Here is a 19371-nt window from a genome sequence, read left to right as displayed (position 1 = left end):
TGTCATAACAGAGAAAGTATGGATTGCGATGGGAACATGGAACAAAGAGATACATCTATATCAAATCAAACTGTCTTATTTCCTCTCTGGCTGCCTGAGGATCAACCACCATCATGAGCAACATGGTAAATATCCAGACCAGGAAGTTCATGACCAACCGACTACTTTACCCTGAGAATGCAACAGTACCTAAGACAGAAATTCACGAAAAACCACCCAAAATGCACAAGACCAGATGACACCAGATATTATATTTGTATTTGGATCCAGAGCCTATTTTGGTGATGGCAAGACAACTGGCTTCAGCATGATTTATGATTTCTTGGATTACACTTCCAAAAATGAACCCAGGCAGACTTGCAAGACATGGCCTCTATGAGAAGAAACAGACGTCAAGGAAACAGTGAAAAGAACACAAGAATAGAATGAAGAAAGTCAGGTGGACTGCAAAGGCCAGTGTTGGTGCTGACAAAAGTGAGCTGGAGATCAGACCCAGGAGTAAAGATTCTGCAGTGACTTTATCTGCAGTGATTGTGCAAGAGGACTTTTTTCACAAGAGGACTAATAAACTGTAAATTTTAAAAATTTAAATAAATAAATAAGTCAAAGCAAACTGGGAAGCCAGAAAGACTTGCCGGAAAAGGTGCTGCAGTTTTGAAGAACATGTCGACATGAGCTAGATGAAGGGGGAAACACATCCTATGCAGACAGCATGCGTACCAAGGCACAGGATATGAGGGCTTAACGTGTGTCCAACTTAGTAATATTATTTGTTATGGCTGAAGGGCAGGGTACTACATGTAGTTAACTGAAGAGAAATGAAGTTTAAAATGTGGGCAGGAGCCAGAACATAGTGTCTATTATGCTAAATCTTAGCATCACTTTCTGAATAATCCTTCCTTTTCACAAAGAAATAAGAATAATGTTTATTGAGCACTTACTGTCAGTGTCTCTTCTAAGTGCTTTACATGTATTAACTCATTTAATTCTCACAATTATCCATGCAGTAGATACTAGTATTGTGCCTTTTCTTACGTAACAAGAAACTGGGGTGCAGAAAGGTTAAATAATTTGTTTCTAGTCACACAGCTATATTTAAACTCAGGCAGTCTGGGGCGCCTGGGTGGCTCACTCGGTTAAGTGGCCGACTGCAGCTCAGGTCATGATCTCGCGGTCCGTGAGTTCGAGCCCCGCATCAGGCTCTGTGCTGACAGCTCAGAGCCTGGAGCCTGTTTCAGATTCTGTGTCTCCCTCTCTCTCTGTCCCTCCCCCGTTCATGCTCTGTCTCTCACTGTCTCAAAAATAAATAAACTTTAAAAAAATTTAAAAAAAATAAATAAATAAAATAAACTCAGGCAGTCTGATTCCAGAGGCCAAGCTGTTAACCACTCTATCTTTCATTATTATGGGATATCTCAAATATTTAAAGGAATACATTTTTTAAAAAGTTTTATCTGGAGACTATAGATTCTGTACAGTATTTTCTTTCTATTTATTCCTATACCAGATTCATGTTATTTAAGTTATGCTTTTTTTTTAATGTTTTCATATGTAAAGGTAGTCTATGCCTTCACTATTTTCTTTTTCTTTTCTTTATTTGTAACTATTGCCTATTTATTCTTCAAGCAAACTTTCATATAATTTTGTTGAAGTAAAATTTGGGGCTTAGAGGATATTGGTTGAAAGTACATTTAAATTTATAAATTAAGTTGGAAAGTATTCAGTGTTTCCATCTAGAAAGAGCTATATATTTCTTCATTCGTTTTCTTTCAAATGTATTGATACATTTTTATAATTTTCTTAAAATAGGTAGCACTTGATAAGGTTATTCTTCAATGTGTTATAATTTTGGTAGAAGTGTGATATCTTATTTTATTTTCTAGTTCCGCATTATAAGCTTATAGGAATGCTCCTTGTTTGTATTGCTTCTCCTGAAACGCGAAAAAATAAAATTACTACTCAAAAAATATAAAACTAGAAAAGGTATATATTTTTTTCAGTAATGTTTTTCAAAACATTCAGAAAAGATTTGGGTCAATATGAAAGGCTACAAAGAGAATATGGCATTTTTATTCAGTGCTTATACATGTTTTCGTTATGCAAACTACGGTCAGTGATGTGTTTTCATATAATCTTTCCCATAGTAAGAGAGAATGAAATGTGTTGGGGAGCGTAGGAGAGCCACCTCCCTCAAATTACGTTGCTCTCCGTGGCCCATCCTAAGTCTCACAGTTCAAGCTAATCATTGACAGAGGTTTACAATCACAAGCTTTTACTGAAGCGTTGATAAGACAGGCGAGCAGTTAGTGGCAAATGAAGTCCGGCTGTGCGGCTGGATCTCCAGGGAATGAATGGATTTTTTTCTTCAGCACCGATGAAAGAAACGTACGCTATCGGAAAACAATGTGCAACCGGGGACTGCAAAGATCTGCCATCCTGTCAGCATTTATTCTCCTGCGAGCTGTTACTGGATTCTCTGGAGACGGCAGAGCTGTGTGGTCTAAAAATCCTCATTTTAGCCCGGTAAATGAAAGTCAGCTGTTTCTCTATGACACTTTTCCTAAAAACTTTTTTTGGGGTGTTGGGACTGGAGCATTTCAAGTGGAAGGGAATTGGAAGACAGATGGAAAAGGACCCTCTATATGGGATCATTTCATCCAAACACACCTTAAAAATGTCAACGGCACGAACAGTTCCAGTGACAGTTACATTTTTCTGGAAAAAGACTTATCAGCCCTGGATTTTATTGGAGTTTCTTTTTATCAATTTTCAATTTCCTGGCCAAGGCTTTTCCCCGATGGAATAGCAGCAGTTGCCAATGCGAAAGGTCTCCAGTATTACAATGCTCTTCTCGATGCTCTAGTACTTAGAAACATTCAACCGATAGTTACTTTGTATCATTGGGATTTGCCTTTGGCCCTACAAGAAAAATATGGGGGGTGGAAAAATGAAACCACAATAGATATTTTCAATGACTATGCCACCTACTGTTTCCAGACGTTTGGGGACCGTGTCAAATATTGGATTACAATTCATAATCCATATCTAGTTGCTTGGCATGGGTATGGGACAGGTCTGCATGCGCCTGGAGAGAAGGGAAACTTAGCAGCTGTCTACTCTGTGGGACACAACCTCATCAAGGTACTGTACGGCTGGCTTCATGTTATAGCTTCAGAATGTTAAGGAGCAGGAGTTAAAGAGAATCACTAAGAAATGTATCTCCTGTTTAAATAATTATTTTCATTAATATCAATTCAACTAGTTTTAGTCTAACTCACAAGTTCTATCCTCAAATTTCATATTTAAGGTCGTGTTTTATTTATTTAGGCTCTTAGTAATGGATTAAGCTGATTATTTTCCCTAAATGTTGCCCTTTAAAAACGTTTTAACTCAAAATCTGCAAGTATACAGTGTGAGAATATGAGTTCACTTTCATTGTATGAAAAACCAGTACTTTAGAAATCTAAATGCTGAAACCTTTTCTGAAAATATGCAACCATTTCAGGATTCTTTTAAGGCATGACCATTTCCAATAAATATTTGTTGTTAGTATTGCTATTCTTAGTGATACCTAGCAATAATAAGCTTTATAAATACAGGTTAGCTAACTAATACATATTAAATACAGGAATTGAAACAAATGTACTTCACAGTGGTTTTATCTGTGTTACAGAAAAGATGAGGTTAACTGTTCTAAGAGTTAAAATTAAACTAGTAATATAAAAACTGGGAAGACTATGCTCTACTCAGTATGTTTTAAAAGCTACAGTTAACGTTGGGAAATCTGAAAATTACTAAAACAATGCTGAAAATGTAAGCAAAAAAATAGCAAATATTGGTTGGATGCTTACTCTGTACCACAGGCCATATTAAGCATTCTGCATGCATTATCACATTTAATCCTTGTGATAACTTCATGAACAAGGTCCTATTAGTATTCCCATTTTAAAGATGAGGAAACTGAAGCTTAGTGGGATTAAATGAATTAATTTATAAATGACAACATAATTAAACACTAAATGTTTTCATTAAGAATGTTTTTAAAAGAGCAATCTTTCGGAGATTTTGAAGAGACTTCACCTCACACTGAGGCTAACATCTAGAATCAGGTTTAACTTTTTGAGTCAAATGGGTTCCTTGGGAAAAATAAATTACTCTGGACACCTGTTAACATTTTAAAAATGAAAACAACTTTGTTAATAGTGTTTAATAATGTGCTAGGAGAAGTATTTTGATTTTTAACAATCAAATGTGAAATGTATAGAAGTAGAAAAATGTTTAGGAACATCAAATTACTCTATGTCTAAATTTGCGCTTACAAAAATATCTGCCCACCCTTCGTATCTTTTTGAACTTTCTGGGCTATTATATATGTGTGTCATACTATAGTTCTGTTGCATCTGCCTTGGCAGTAAACTGATTGCATTATGATTTCAAGATCATTTACAAATCTTTGATTAGGGTTGTATATAGAACATTACTGTGAGGCTATACTGTGATTTGGCAAATAAGACCTTAAAGGGGAGAAAACTTACAGCTATTAACTATGAAGATTATGCATATATAAGTTAGAAAAATATTCCTTTATCTAGTTCTTTAAATTATTAAAATTTAAGCATTCGTGTATACTATAAGCTTGTGAAGATTAAGAAACATCAGATTGTACCAAAGTTTATAAAGTGGAAAAAGTTAAATTCGTCTCTCCCTCTCCACCTGGCAATCTAAACCTTGAGGAAGCTACTATTGATGGTTTCTTATATAGTCTTTTCAAAGTTTTCTACACAAATACATGCACACATATGATTATTTAACTTGTTTATAAAGAAAAATGTTCTCAGTTGTTGAAGTTTTCGGTTTGCCTGGAAAATGTTAACAATTGGAATTTTCATGAAAAATCTGTTTTGGTGGTTAATTTAAGGCCTTAAAAACTGGCTATCTGATAAAAAATACACAGGAAAAGTTGTAACTAACAAACAGGCATTGCTTACAAACTTAACATATAAAATGCTATATTTTCAGATGTTTTTCATTTTCCCCTAATTTGAGACAAACTCTGCCTTAAACACAAAATCAGCACTCTCTGGTAGTGAAATAAATTTCATTGTTTTAAATTGAGGGATTACATTTTTTAATTATTGTGTTTTCCAAATAATTTCTTCTATCTCTTTAAAATTTCTAAATCACTGACTTAAATAAGGAGGGTAAGAGGTCCTTTGAAATCAGTCAGAAAGTGAAATATGCTTCATAACCCAGTGACATATAGCTCCAGAGAGAAATCTTGCAATGGTTTGGTAGCCTGAGGTGAACTCATTTTTTCCACTGTTCCTTCTCTGTTCTTCCTTTAACGTGAAAAAGATTAATTTGATATTTTATGTTGCAATGAAGTATTTCTTCCGTACTCTGCCATCTGTGACCCAGAAGTATTCCTGAGGATTAGTTTTTAGTCCAAGTTAACACATCTTACTGAGTTTTAAAAAAGCCTAATATGAAAGTAAATTCATGGGTGATTATAGATCGTTTTATTTCCTACTCCTCAGATATTGAAAAGATTTCACTGTGGCTGTTGGGGTTTTCTAGTGCCAGAATAACCTTGGAAACTCCATTTCAGTCTGCATTGTCCTGGTTTAGAGGGAACCTGAATGGCCTAGTCAGTCCTGAGACTGACCTGGAATTTAAATTCCAACTTCATTGCAGATTTGGTGATTACCTTAGAGTGAGCCTAAGCCTTAGGTAAAAATTTGTCGTAATCACACCTACTAATGGACGCTCCATTCTGAGTTTTGAACAATATTTGGAAAAGAAAGAGAGTACGTCTTTTGACTGACCATCTCTAAGCATGGTAGTCATGGCTTTAAATATTATGTATAACTTCGGCAACAACCTTGCCAGATACCTGTTATTATCCCTGTTTTACCAGAGTGATTATTTCCAACATGCATCATGCTGCACCCCTGCATAAAATCTAGGAAGTGGCTCCCCAAAGCTTTTAGGATTAACGTCCTGATTTTCCACCAAGACATCCAACCCCTGGCCTGCATTCCCGCGTCCTTCCTGGCCACTCTCCCATCTCCATCACTAACGCCAACCCCTCCCACTCCATGCTCCACGATAATACACTAGGAGTGTTTTGATTGTACCTTACTAGTCCTCCCCATTCAGCCTTTACTAGCATTCTATCCAGTGAGAATGCCCTTTGTACTCTCTACCCATCTAATGTCCTTCAAGATTCAGTTTAGGCAGTCACCACCTCTAAGTTATTCTTGACCTGCTAAGGTTGTTGTCCCTTCTAAGGGCTCCCATAATAAGATGTGCTTGCTGCTACCGTAGCACTCATAGCATGTGGTGCTCTTCTGTCTCCCCAAGGAGCCTGAGAGCTCCTTGAAAGGACAGGCTATTCTTTATTTGTCTTTGTGTTTCTAGCACCCAACACAGAATATTAGGATTAGGTACATGCGAGGTAGAAATGTTTTTTGAGTGAGTAGTTTAGGATTTCTTTCTTAAACCTTGTAATCAAAGAGCCAATGTCAAGTTCAAAACTCATATTTTGTTGCATTATTACTAATTCTTGAAATATTGCCTATGTTAATCCACTGGTATATCAGTCAGGACTTTTTGGTTGTGAGTGACAGAAACCTAATTCAAGTTGACTTAAGCAAAAATGAGCAATTTCCTGGCCCAGTAACCAAATCACAGGGATAAATGGATCCAGTAATGAGGACACTGTCAGAAGCCCTTTGTCTCGGATCTCTCACAACCTTCTCTTCTTGGGGTTCGGCATCATTCTCTCCTTTGTAGAGGAAAGATTTCTCTCTTTCAAGTTCAATTTTTAAAGTCCCAGAGACGGATCCCAGCCTGTGTGGCCTATTGCTCTCATCCCTCAGATCAGCAAAGCTTCAAGGTTTCACATTAGTAAAGATGGTTAAGGTGTCTGTTTTCTTTCTACTTTTAAGTCAATAAATATGCATAATAATTTAAATTTGTAGGTCCCTCTCCCCCTTAAAAGGGAACATCTAGAACCTCTGAGTAAACATGCCCAGAGGTTGGGGAAGATGACTTTGCTCATAAGATGGCAAGTCATTCAGTTTACTACTCCACCAAATAGCTTCCATGATAGTTTTGACTTCATTGCCTTAAATTTTTTTTTTTTTTTTTTTTTTTTTTTTTTTTTATTTTTGGGACAGAGAGAGACAGAGCATGAACGGGGGAGGGGCAGAGAGAGAGGGAGACACAGAATCGGAAACAGGCTCCAGGCTCTGAGCCATCAGCCCAGAGCCCGACGCGGGGCTCGAACTCACGGACTGCGAGATCGTGACCTGGCTGAAGTCGACGCTTAACCGACTGCGCCACCCAGGCGCCCCATTCATTGCCTTAAATTTTTATCTTTCATAGACATGTACTGTTTATGTAGTATCTGGATTTCTCAACCTCAGTGCTATTGACATTTGGGGCCAAATAATTCTTTTTGTGGGGGGCTTTCGTGTGCTTTGTAGAATGTTTAGCAGTATCCCTGGCCTCTACCCACTAGAGAGATGACAGTAGTACCCTTGTCCTCGGGGTTGTGACACCAAAATTGTCTCCGGACATTGTCAAGTGTCCCCAACAAGTGGGAGGCAAAATTCTTCTCCTTTCCTTCTCCTGTAAACCTGTAACAGACAATTGGTTAAAAACATGAAGCAGAAAGAGCAAGGACGCTGAAATATAATTAGTATGGGGGACCTAAAATCGCTTCATGATTTTCACCAGAACTGTAAGTTGCATACGTAAACTCTATATTAATTTATGTCTAGTTTGTCTTTTCGCACATTGAGAATAGAGACTATCTCTGCTAGCTTTGCATTACTTGCGAAATACTTGTAAAAACTGCCCCAGACCATTTCTCTTACATAGTTATTTACAAACAAAACATTAAATGTACTTTTTGAAAAGCAAAATTCGAGAATTCAAACAAACGTTACGTAAGCAACTTTTATCCACTTTTGATGCCACAACATCTTGTTTCACAAAGTTTGCTTTTTTGTGTATCACTTCATGTTGGCTTTTTTTTTTTTTTGCTGGTTTTTTGTTTGTTTGTTTGCATATCCAAGTGCCACGTGTACTATTATTTACTAAAATGTTTTTCCTTAAAATGTTTATTTTGAAAGAAAAATTTATTCTTAATATACATGAGATAAGTATTTTCAAATGCCCTTCAAATAAATATGTAACATTGAAAACAAAAAACTTTCTTCTTTGTTACACCTAATGTCACCTCCCATACAAAAAGAGGTAGATGTACCAGACTTGGAAAATACCACTGTAATACATTTGGTCCTAAAACCAAACAGAGTGTGCCATTTAAAAATGTAACATAAAATGCTTTTTCTTGTGTAATTAAAATAATTTGAATAATGTATGATTATTAAATGGGAGAATGCCAAAATTTATGTTTATGTGCATGAGCATCTTAAATATTCGTAATTTATTTTTGTTTTTTTTTATTTTTTATTTTTAAAATTTTTTTTAACGTTTATTTATTTTTGAGACAGAGAGAGACAGAGCATGAGTGGGGGAGGGGCAGAGAGAGAGGGAGACACAGAATCTGAAGCAGGCTCCAGGCTCCGAGCTGTCAGCACAGAGCCCGACGTGGGGCTCGAACTCACGGACCATGAGATCATGACCTGAGCTGAAGTCGAACGCTTACCCGACCAAGCCACCCAGGCGCCCCATCGTAATTTATTTTTGAATATTTTCAATTTATTTAAAATAAACTTTCTTTTTTATGTTATTGCTTTAAGAAAAAGCTCCAATCAATACAGCTTTTATTGCATCTTTAAAATACTACAAATAAGTCTAAAAAATCATCCGACATCTTGCTATTTCTGTAGCTGGACAACTTAGATCTTATTCATCAGTCTGCTGAACTGTTCCTTTTTCAGAAACATAGATACTATCCCCAGATTTTCTGATATCCTTTTTTTAACTATTGTGGCTTGCTGAATCAAAGCAGCTGAGTTTGATACAAGTTCAATGTAATTTCCTTCAAGAGTTAACTCAACTTTGGCCTTGAGATACAGAATTGAGATACTTTCCAACACAATTTTTAATAAAATAGGCTTATATAAAATAAAATGTATGTCAACACTTTTTTGTATATTACACAGAAATGATGAAATTATTTTTTAAATTCCTCAGGGGTTCAAGAGATTGCTTAATACTATGAAAGAGGCTTTCAGGACAAGAAATGTTGGGAAACTCTGCTCGAGGTCAAGGCCTCACCTACTTGTTTCTGAGCCTGGGATAAGATTTGATTTAGTCCCTGTTTTTCTACCTCTTTGAGGAACACTGTCTTAGCATTTCTTGGCCATTGTTCCCTCAGAAAAATTCATACAAGGCTGGGTATGCATTAGGTATCAATAAATAATTCAACTGATTATTTTCTATTTAAGGAAGATCTACCTTGTTCCAGAAAGGATTTTTTTTTCCCAGAAAGAATTTAAAATTGCAATTGAATAAAAGTTGATTTCAGACACACAAACACACCACACACACACACACACACACACACACACACACACATGCATACACACACACCAATACGGATTCTGGCATAAACACATAGTCTTTTCAGAATATGCAAATCAATTATCTATGCTTGTTTCTATTAAAAATTTTACATCAAGGGAGCCTGGGTGGCTCAGTTGGTTAAGTCTCTGACTCTTGGTTTGGGCTCAGGTCATGATCTCACAACTCGTGAGTTCGAGCCCCACATCAGGCTCTGTGCTGACAGTGTGGATACTACTTGGGATTCTCTGTCTCCATCTCTCTCCGCCCCTGCCCTGCTCTCTCTGTATCTCTCAAAAATAAATAAATGAACATCAAAAAAATTTTACATTAAAAACCCACCTTGAAACAAACTGCAGAATATTGATGACACTTAAAGCTGAGTGATGTGCTCATGAGGGTTCACTATATTCTTCTATTTTTATATGTTATGAAAATTTCCACTATTAGTAAAGAGATTATTTTATATTTTAAAAGACAACAATTATCTTTATATAATACACTTCTTAACCAAAATTTAGTGTTAAAACTCAAAAAACAGCTATGAAAGGCCACCATTCACACGATTAATAACTAAGCTTTCTTTCCAACAGAACACAGCAACTACTTTCTTGAACAAGAAAGCTGCAGTGTTTCACAGGCACATTTAAATAGATAAAAATGTCACTTTTAAGCCTCTTCTGCCCAAATCCCCACCAATATCTTGAAGGCTAAGTGTGATATTTTGAAATGGAAATACTAGCAGGAGCCTTCTTTAGCTTATCTTGGTCAGATAGAAACAAAATCTCTAATGATCATCTGAAATGAATTTTTTCCATGAGAAAAATAAAGGAATGTTTAAAAACTCCCTTGTTAAAGTTGGGTTACAAGACAACAAAATACCAAAAGTAATTTTGGGGGCGCCTGGGTGGTTCAGTCCATTAAGCATCCAACTTCAGCTCAGGTCATGATCTCATAGCTCATGAGTTCGAGCCCCAACTCGGGCTCTGTGCTGACAGCTCAGAGCCTGAAGCCTGCTTCAGATTCTGTCTCTCTCTCTCTCTCTCTCTCTCTCTCTCTGCCCCTCCCCCACTCGCCCTCTATCTCTCTCTCTCTCAAAAGTAAATAAACATTAAAAAAAATTTTTTTAATTAATTTTTGCTAAATCTATGGTTAAAAAACCAGCCCAAAGTTTTCTGTCAATGAAGGACAGAAAAAAAGGTTGAAAAGAAAAAAGCCTTGTTACTTGCTACCTTCCACCACCTTCCTGTCCCACACAAAATGAACAAAAAAAGGACACAGGAATGGGGGAAGAGGTTGGTCTTAATTCTTACAGTAAAGTGGAGAATTAAGACAATTATTGCAGATAAGTTTTTCACATTCTATCTTACTATTTTTTTTTTAAGCTTATTTATTTATTTTGAGAGACAGGGAGAGAGAGAATCCCAAGCAGGCTTCGCACTGTCAGCGCAGAGCCCAAGGTGGGGCTCAAATTCGCGAACCATGAGCTCATGACCTGAGCTGAATTTGGATGTTTGACTGACTGAACCACCCAGGTGCCCCTCTATCATACTATTCTTTTTTTTGTTTTAAGTTTGTTAATTTATTTTGAGAGAGAGTGAGGAGCAGAGAGACGGTGCGGGGGGGAGAGAGAGAGAGAGAGAGGAATAGAGAGAGGGAGAGAGAGAGAGGGATAGAGAGAGAGAGAGAGAGAGAGAGAGAGGGAGAGAGAGAGAGAGAGAGAGAGAGAGAGAGAGAATCCCAAGCAAGCTCCACACGGTCAGCACAGAGTCCCATGTAGGGCTCAAACCCATGAGATCATGACCTGAGCCAAAACCAAGAGTCAGATGTTTGACTGAGCCACCCAGGCACTGCTCTATCATACTATTCTTAATCATTATTATAAGAAGAATACCGCATACCTACCGTAGTGTCTGAAACTATACTAGGTACTTTTCATACATTGTCTCATTTGATTTGTACATCAACTCTGCCAGGTAGGTACTCTTAATAGTCATTTTACAGTTGGTGACGCGGAAGCCCAGAGAAGTTTCTCTGAGGTTGTATGTGATTTTTACTCCGTAATAATTGACAGAACCAAAATTCAAATCTTATCCATCTGAATCCAAGCTAACAAGGTTTAATGACATGAATCAGCTACCTGGCTTCAATGGAAAAGAACAATTTATAGTCTGAAAACCCATGGCAGTCACTTGCGTTGATGCTGACTCACAGATATTTAACTTCACTTTGCCTTTTTAAAGACCAGAACCATCCATCCACATATTTTATTTGTCCACAAAATCTATGAACAATTTATCCCTGACTCATACATTAACCATAAGGTTTTCCATGTGTTTCCATGATTTTAATGTTTTATTTGCTCAAAACTTTAGTGTCCCATTGAAGTAATGTTAAATCACATGTGTGTGCCCTTGGCAAAACCATTTGAAGTTTAATAAAAAAATTTTTTAATGTTTATTCATTTTTGAGAGAGACAGAGAGACAGAGAGACAGAGAGACAGAGTACGAGCAGGGGAGGGGCAGAGAGGCAGACATACACAGAATCCCAAGCAGGCTCCAGGCTCTGAGCTGTCAGCACAGTCACAGGGCCCGAACTCATGAGCTTTGAGATCATGACCTGGGCCAAAGTTGGACACTTAACCGTCTGAGCCTCCCAGGCACCTCGTACAGTTTAATACATTTTAACACAATTATTCATTTAATTAGCTAATGCATAGTACCTATACGATAATCCCAATTCATCTCCATTAGCGTCTAAGACACTTCTAACAAAATATAGGAAATAATGATCAAACAAGTTAAGATTGGCATTCTTACAGGCATTTCTAATCAAATTTGAATACAAAGATGAAAACTGCTTGTACATAAGAATTGCCAAAGACAGCTTCTATACTCAAAATACCATTGTCAGATAGGAGTCATGTAAAAAAACCTATTTGTAGAAGACAATTGGTATTCTAAAATCTTCAAGAGAGCAATATTTACTTTTTATTTTAAATGTTTATTTTTATTTTTGAGAGAAAAAGAGAGAGACAGAGTGTGAGCAGAGGAGGGGCAGAGAGAGAGGGAGACACAGAATCCGAAGCAGGCTCCAGGCTGTCAACACAGAACCTGACGCGGGGCTCGAACTCACAGACCACAAGATCATGACCTGAGCCGAAGTCGGTCGCTTAACTGACTGAGCCACCCAGGCACCCCAATATTTACTTTCTCTAATCGTTCAGTAGAAAAAGTTATACTTCAGTGAATGATTAACAAGAGTTTAAGTAAATGTAATTATAAATGTTCAGAGAATAACATTGTGATCATATTTAAACAGCTTGGTTTGATGTGAACACTCTCATACATGGAAAAGGAAGCCAGAGATCAGAAAATACTGTAAGCGATCGAAACGGTGCTGGATATGATGGAAAAAATGAACCGAGGAAAGGTTTGCATTAGTGTAAAAAATCTTACTGAGAAAACTGACAAGTCATTTAGTCTATGTTAAAAGAAAAGAGGGTCATTAAACAGACATTAGTGATTCTGTCGCTGAAAAGCAGTAAGAATGCTAAGAATAGATCAGAACTCCCAAACTTACTAACCAGTAAAGAGTGAATCACAGAAGTAATTAAAATGGTTTCTGGGTGATCTGCCTGAAAATGTTTGGGGGAAGTCTTGAGGCTGGGGAAAACCAAAACTTTTAGTATTTTGTAGAGTATATTGATGGGTTCTTCATAGTGTCATACCTTGATTATGTGACTGAGTCTTAAAAAAAAGGGGGGCTGAGGTTTACTGCTCTCAGTTCTTCTTTCATGTTAATCACGTATATATTGTATGTCTTCTGCTCTTACCTTTGAATATCAACATTTATTATTATGGAGTAAAAAGGCATTATTTAATAGATAATAAAATCCAGAATAACTGAACTTTTTATAAGTTTCGGTTTTTCCCATGAGAGTTTTGGAACTTTGGAGAAACCAGAGTAATAGCTTAGAACAATTAAATACACTGACAGAAACCATTTGTTTCAACCAATCCTCTTGACTTTTTAAAATTAGAAATATAACGCATTTTTACTGCAAAACATTCAAACAATACAGAAAGACATAAGTCAAAGTCAAAAATGGAAAGTCTCCTCTTATACCCTAACCCCACACCCCAGAAGTAACAACTGCTAGCATCTTGCTCATTATCCACATACTTTTCTAGGTGTATATAAACACATATGTAAAGTCACATTTTTTTCACAAAATTTGGATCATATTATTATGCTAAGTTTCAGTTATCATTTCTGATTAATTGAAATGCAAAAGTATACTGCTTTTTTTTTTAATGTTTATTTACTTTTGAGAGAGAGAGAGAGAGAGCAACAGAGTACGAGTAGGGGAGGGATAGTGAGAGAGGGAGACACAGAACCTGAAGCAGGCTCTAGGCTCTGAGTCGTCAGCACAGAGCTGGATTCAGGGCTCAAACCCACTAACCGTGAGATCATGACCTGAGCCTAAGTTGGATGCCCAACCAACTATGCCACCCAGGCGCCCCAAAAGTATACTGCTTTTATCTACTTATTTCAGTACTTCTCTTTCCTATTAGAAGTTATACTTCAGGGCACCTGGGTGGCTCAGTCCGTTGAGCGTCTGACTTCTGCTCAGGTCATGATCTCATGGTTAGTGAGTTCAAGCCCCACATCAGGCTCACTGCTGTCAGCACAGAGCCCGCTTCAGATCCTCTGTCTTTCTCTCTCTGCCCCTCCCCTGCTTGCACTCTCTCAAAAATAAATAAAACATAAAAAAAAAAAGAAGTTATACTTCATCTGAAGGCAGGAGTTATCTTGTTAATGTTTTTTCTAAATGCCCACCAAGGTGCCTTGTATTTGTTAAATAAGTATTTGTAGACTTGAATTTAAGCAATTAATCAATGTGAATGAATGGAGAGTGAAGAAAAAGATAAAATAGCCGTAGGTTAAAGGAAAAAGATAAAATGATTTATTGAAATTTGTTTTTGCTAACGTGTATGATTTCTCTAAGGGAAAAAAAATAAATAAACAGAAGGTAATGCTAATGAATTCACTGTTTGATTAGGTACTGATATGGTGCCCCGGCTGGTGAGGCTGGATGAAGGTGTAATCAAAACCACGACTCCCAGTTTGCCTCTTTCCTTACAGTGTTACTGGCACCCAAAAACTGTCCCATGGGTTTCACAGTGTACTGGTCCTTGTTTTTGTGCCTTGTCTGTTACATATCCCTAGCATTGTCTCAGCTTTGGGTCTAAGGCATAAAAGTATGCTTCAAAGGCATATAATTTAATGCATGTAATGTCCTGGAAATGACAGTGATGGAGAAAGCTGAAAGACTCGGTTCCAATCCTAGCTTTGCCACTGAGACATTGGGCAAGTCACTTACATCTTGGGTTTCAGCATCTCATCTATATAGAAGATATTTGCAGATTGGATCAAGTGACCTGTAAGGTCCATCCCCTACCTCTAGTTAGCAGGCAAGAGCCCAGAACTTGGAGAAACACAGTGTGGGCTTGACTTGGTTTCTGAAACTAGACAAGTCATTTAACCTCCTCATCCATTGGTCTCCTCGCCTCTGAAGTGGGAATGCTAATTGTACCTACCTTAATTCTCCTAAATAAAGATTAAATGAGATAGTACATGGGAAGCACTTAGAACAGTGCTCAGCATATCTGGCCCTGGATACGTGTTGGTTCTTATTACTATTTACACTATTAATTTTCTATGGTTCTGTAATTTAATCACTGTTTATTTGATCATGAAAATCACTAATCTTTAATGACCATTTAATTATGATTTGTTTGAAAATGGTGCTGCACTGAATGCTATACAACCAAAGCATCCCTGCCCTCTTGGTCTAACATTCACAATGGTGTAAAGATCTCAATCCTCAATCAAGACGGTCAAGTGTAGAAGTGGTCCCTCAGGATTCATTTAGCTTCTGACACCAATGAGGACAATATCTAATGCCAACTTTGCTGGTTCTAGGAAAGGAGCCCAGGGAATTATACAGACGTGTTCCATGCTGGGCCAGGCACTTGGACAGCTACATGGTTTTCTGAAAACTCCAAATTTTTTCCATGACCTTTCTAGGTGATACTGAAGTTCACATACATAGATATTTTCCTCTCAGCATGGAAGAGTGGGATATAATACCTTCATTCTATGACCGTTCAGTTCTTTTAATCAATTATAATCAAGTACAGCAGGAAGAAAATATAATTTTAAAACAGTATGTTGTGGTTCATGTCAGATGGTCCCCAAGTGCGTCAAAATTTAGAACTAGTCGGACATATAGAAAGCAGGATGGTTTAGTAAAGTGACCAGAAAGGCCTGGGTTCAAATCCTAGCTTCACCAATGTCCAGCCTCTGTGAACCTCAGTTTCTTCTCTAAAATGGTAAAAATTAAATCTGCCTTGTAGGGGCTGTACTATCGACAATGTGTGTCAGGTGACCAGCTGACTAGCTGACCCATACTGGGCATTCATTCAGCAAGTATTCTGTGTCAGGCTTTTCTCTGGGCATCTATAGGTACCACTGGAAACAAAATAGGTACAGTCTCTGCATTCAAGATGCTTGGAGGCCAGGCATAGTTCTATATTATATGGGCCTGAAATGTACAATCTGGGGGACCCTCTGTAAGAAAAAAAATTATGGACATGAAAGTTGGTACAAGAGTGAACATTTATTTGGAATGAGAAAAATATTACAACAGGTTACTGTAGGCTTGATTCAGATTCCTTTTTTTCCAAGGTCTCTTCAGGGAATTCATAAGGAATACTTACCTAGAAATGCTTCTAAATACAACCTGGCTTCCAACACACCTAGCACATTCTATAGGGACCCATATAAGTGAGTGGCCCTAAAACTTCAGCTTCCTTTAGTTCATGGGAAATCTGCCTTTGTTGCAGGGCCCAAAAGGTCTTGTCTTATTTTTGTTATTGTAATAATTGTATTATTTGTAATTTCCAGAGTGTTTTCTATGTTGACTGTCTTTAAGTCTTTATTCCTAAATCCTGAGGAAAGGCCTCAGGTCATCCACTCAGACCATTTTAGCTTCAATTATACTCTGAGATATGGTCCTTTTGCATGAAAAAATTACTAACAAGATCACGATTGTTAATGTAATAATAACAGGAAGCTTAAAATATCATTCCAACCTCTGCAGACTTGGCATGCAAATGTTCTCCTTGGGCAAGGAAATTGAACTTCAGTTAAGCATCAATTTACTAATATTGATTTCTTCTAAGGCCCCTTCTAATATCTGGGGAAACCCACAGATGCTTCGCTTAATTAATTATAAGGTTTATTCTAGACCTTTTTCCTTTTATGTTGCCAGGTTTAGGCCCTGACTCAAACATTAGTTGAATTTAGTAATATTATAATTGAAACTAGAATTCTATAACAATATTAAAACCATTTTTTTGAAGGAACAAATATAGCAGAGTTTAGCTTTTACATGATTTCTATGGAGAAATCCTGAAACTATACAAACTGGTAACAAACAAAGATTTGTCAGAATCATTTGAAAACATAACAATTGGAAAGAAAATAGGAAAATTCATTAAAACAAATTTTAATATGATCATTACTGAGCTATTCCAACTATAGAAAACATGAATTTGAACCATTAAAAATAGGATAGGTAAAGATTTTCTTTATGAAAGGTGGGAACTTTTGTTAATATTGAAATTCTCACCTAAGATTAATGAGGAATATCATTTCCCAGAGTTTCAAGATTCAAAAAAAATTAAAGAAGTAGCAGTCACATAATAAATTTTAATGAAATAATAGTTACATATTTTTTTTAGCAATGAACAGTAAAGTTTGCATATCTTAAACACCCAATAAATATTTGTGGAAAATGAATGAATGTTAAATAAGCTGGAAGGGCAGTGATTATAATTAGCAGAAAACCGTATGCTAACATAAAGAAGTGTTGAGTAGATGAAACAAATGAGTCAATGAATCAAACTGAAATTATTATTATCATTATTATTATTATTATTATTATTTTGTTTTCAGGAATAGAATTTAGTGATTCATCACTTAACATACAACACCCAGTGCTCATCCCAACAAGTGCCCTCCTTAGTGCCCATCACCCATTTAGCCCAATCCCCCCTCCCCTCCAGCAACCCTCAGTTTGTTCTCTACAGTTGAGAGTCTCTTCTGGTTTGCCTCCCCCTCTCTTTTTTTTTTCTCCTTCCCCTATGTTCATCTGTTTTGTTTCTTAAATTCCACATATGAGTGAAATCGTATGGTATTTGTATTTCTCTGACTGACTTATTTTGCTGAGCATCATACCCTCTAGCTCCATCCAATCAAGCTGCAATTAATCCCAATCAAATTGGACAATGACTAAAACTCAATCAGCTGCAAAAAAATAAATGAGAACACACATGTCTAGCCATGAAACTCGAGAGGTAAGGGAGAGCTGGCTGCAGAACACTCTTCCTGCCCACGTAGACTTCCTACCATTGTTTTCCACAGCAAGTTAAAGTTATCTTCAGCTTCCTTTTTTAAAATACAGTACTTCAAATTTACATTTGTGTAGTCTTCACAGAGTCTTCACATGTTTTACCTCATTCAATCTTCACTACAATTGTCTAGCGTGTTTCTTTTTAGCTTAGGATAACAGAGGGAGAGGGAAAACTGAGGCTATCGGAGGGAATGATTTACCCAATTGGCAGTAGGGCCAGTACTAGAGCTTAGGTCTCTTGCTTTCGGGACCTGGGTCCTTTCCCCTATGATACCATGTAGGTAAGTAGCAGTTTCCTGTCGCTCTTGATAACCATGTATCCCCAAATACAGCAATGTTTTGAAGGAGATGGTAAAAGAATACTCACACCAATGGACAAAATGTGTGAAGAGTAATTTGGAAATATGTGAAACAATTTGAAAAATAGGTAGCCCATTTGTGGGATTAATAGAAGGAAATAAATCAAGCACATTAAAAGCTATATGCCCAAAGTTAGTTATTGCAACGTTATTTATGACAGGAAAAAAAAAATGAGAGGAAGGAAGGAAGGGAGGAAGAAAGGAAGAGGGGGGGGGGAACCAAGCTAATTCCTATCAAAAGAGAGAGATGACTAAGTAAGCCATATTTCATCAAATTGGTGAATGGTTATGAAGATTAAAAAGATGGAAACTGTTCAAAGGGATATTAGCTGGGAAATATATTTGGGAAAGCTGGATGGGATCACAGAAATATGAAAACAGTTTGCTATGATTGTAGGGTTTTAAATAAATTTTAAGTGTTTACTTAACACTTTATGAAATAGCTTTAACAATAAACAAGTTTATAGTTCACATGAAGATATTTCAACCAAAGTGTGACTAAAATCATGCACAGATTTGGAAATTTAGCTTTTGACAAATGATTGCGGGTTCCTGAAATACAGACATGGGTGATATGCTACGTTTGCTCATCTGTCTTCAGCCCGTACCCTCCACAGCCTTCCCTTCCACCAGCGTCCCGCCATGTCTTCCTGATCTCTGACCCCGTCTTCATCTTGTTTCTGAAATTGTGCCGATATCTTATTTGCTTCCTATCGTTCATAGAACTTATCTGAATCTGCTCTTCTAGGGGCATCAAAGAAAGCTGCTATGTTAGACTAGAGGAGGGAACAGAAGAAGATATTTGGCCCCTGGCTGTCTCTCAGTGACATCAGGCTCTGATAGCTGGCTCAAAAGGAAAAAGCTGCTGACTTCCCCTTTAAGCCACTGAATCTGAAGAACAAAGGTTGAAGCTCCCTTAAATCAATCATTCCAAAGGTAGACGGCCTTGTACAAGATAGAGGGTAACCTTGGAAAATCGCACAAGGAGT

General features: G+C 37.2%; 1 protein-coding gene across 1 annotated transcript in view; it reads left to right on the top strand.

Annotated features, from left to right (window-relative positions):
- Positions 1-2239: 2239 nt before the first annotated feature.
- The window catches only part of KLB (klotho beta), a 36674-nt gene continuing 19542 nt past the window's right edge, over positions 2240-19371 (top strand). Inside the window, exon 1 of the mRNA XM_045474993.1 lies at positions 2240-3141. Within this exon, the coding sequence (XP_045330949.1) occupies positions 2314-3141 (828 nt within the window). The 5' untranslated portion in view covers positions 2240-2313. The remainder of the gene's footprint in view (positions 3142-19371) is intronic.

This window comes from Leopardus geoffroyi, chromosome B1 (genome assembly GCF_018350155.1).
Source record: "Leopardus geoffroyi isolate Oge1 chromosome B1, O.geoffroyi_Oge1_pat1.0, whole genome shotgun sequence".
Taxonomy (NCBI): domain Eukaryota; kingdom Metazoa; phylum Chordata; class Mammalia; order Carnivora; family Felidae; genus Leopardus; species Leopardus geoffroyi.
The sequence above is the reverse complement of the archived record's forward strand: the minus strand, read 5'-3'. Positions and strand labels throughout refer to the sequence as shown.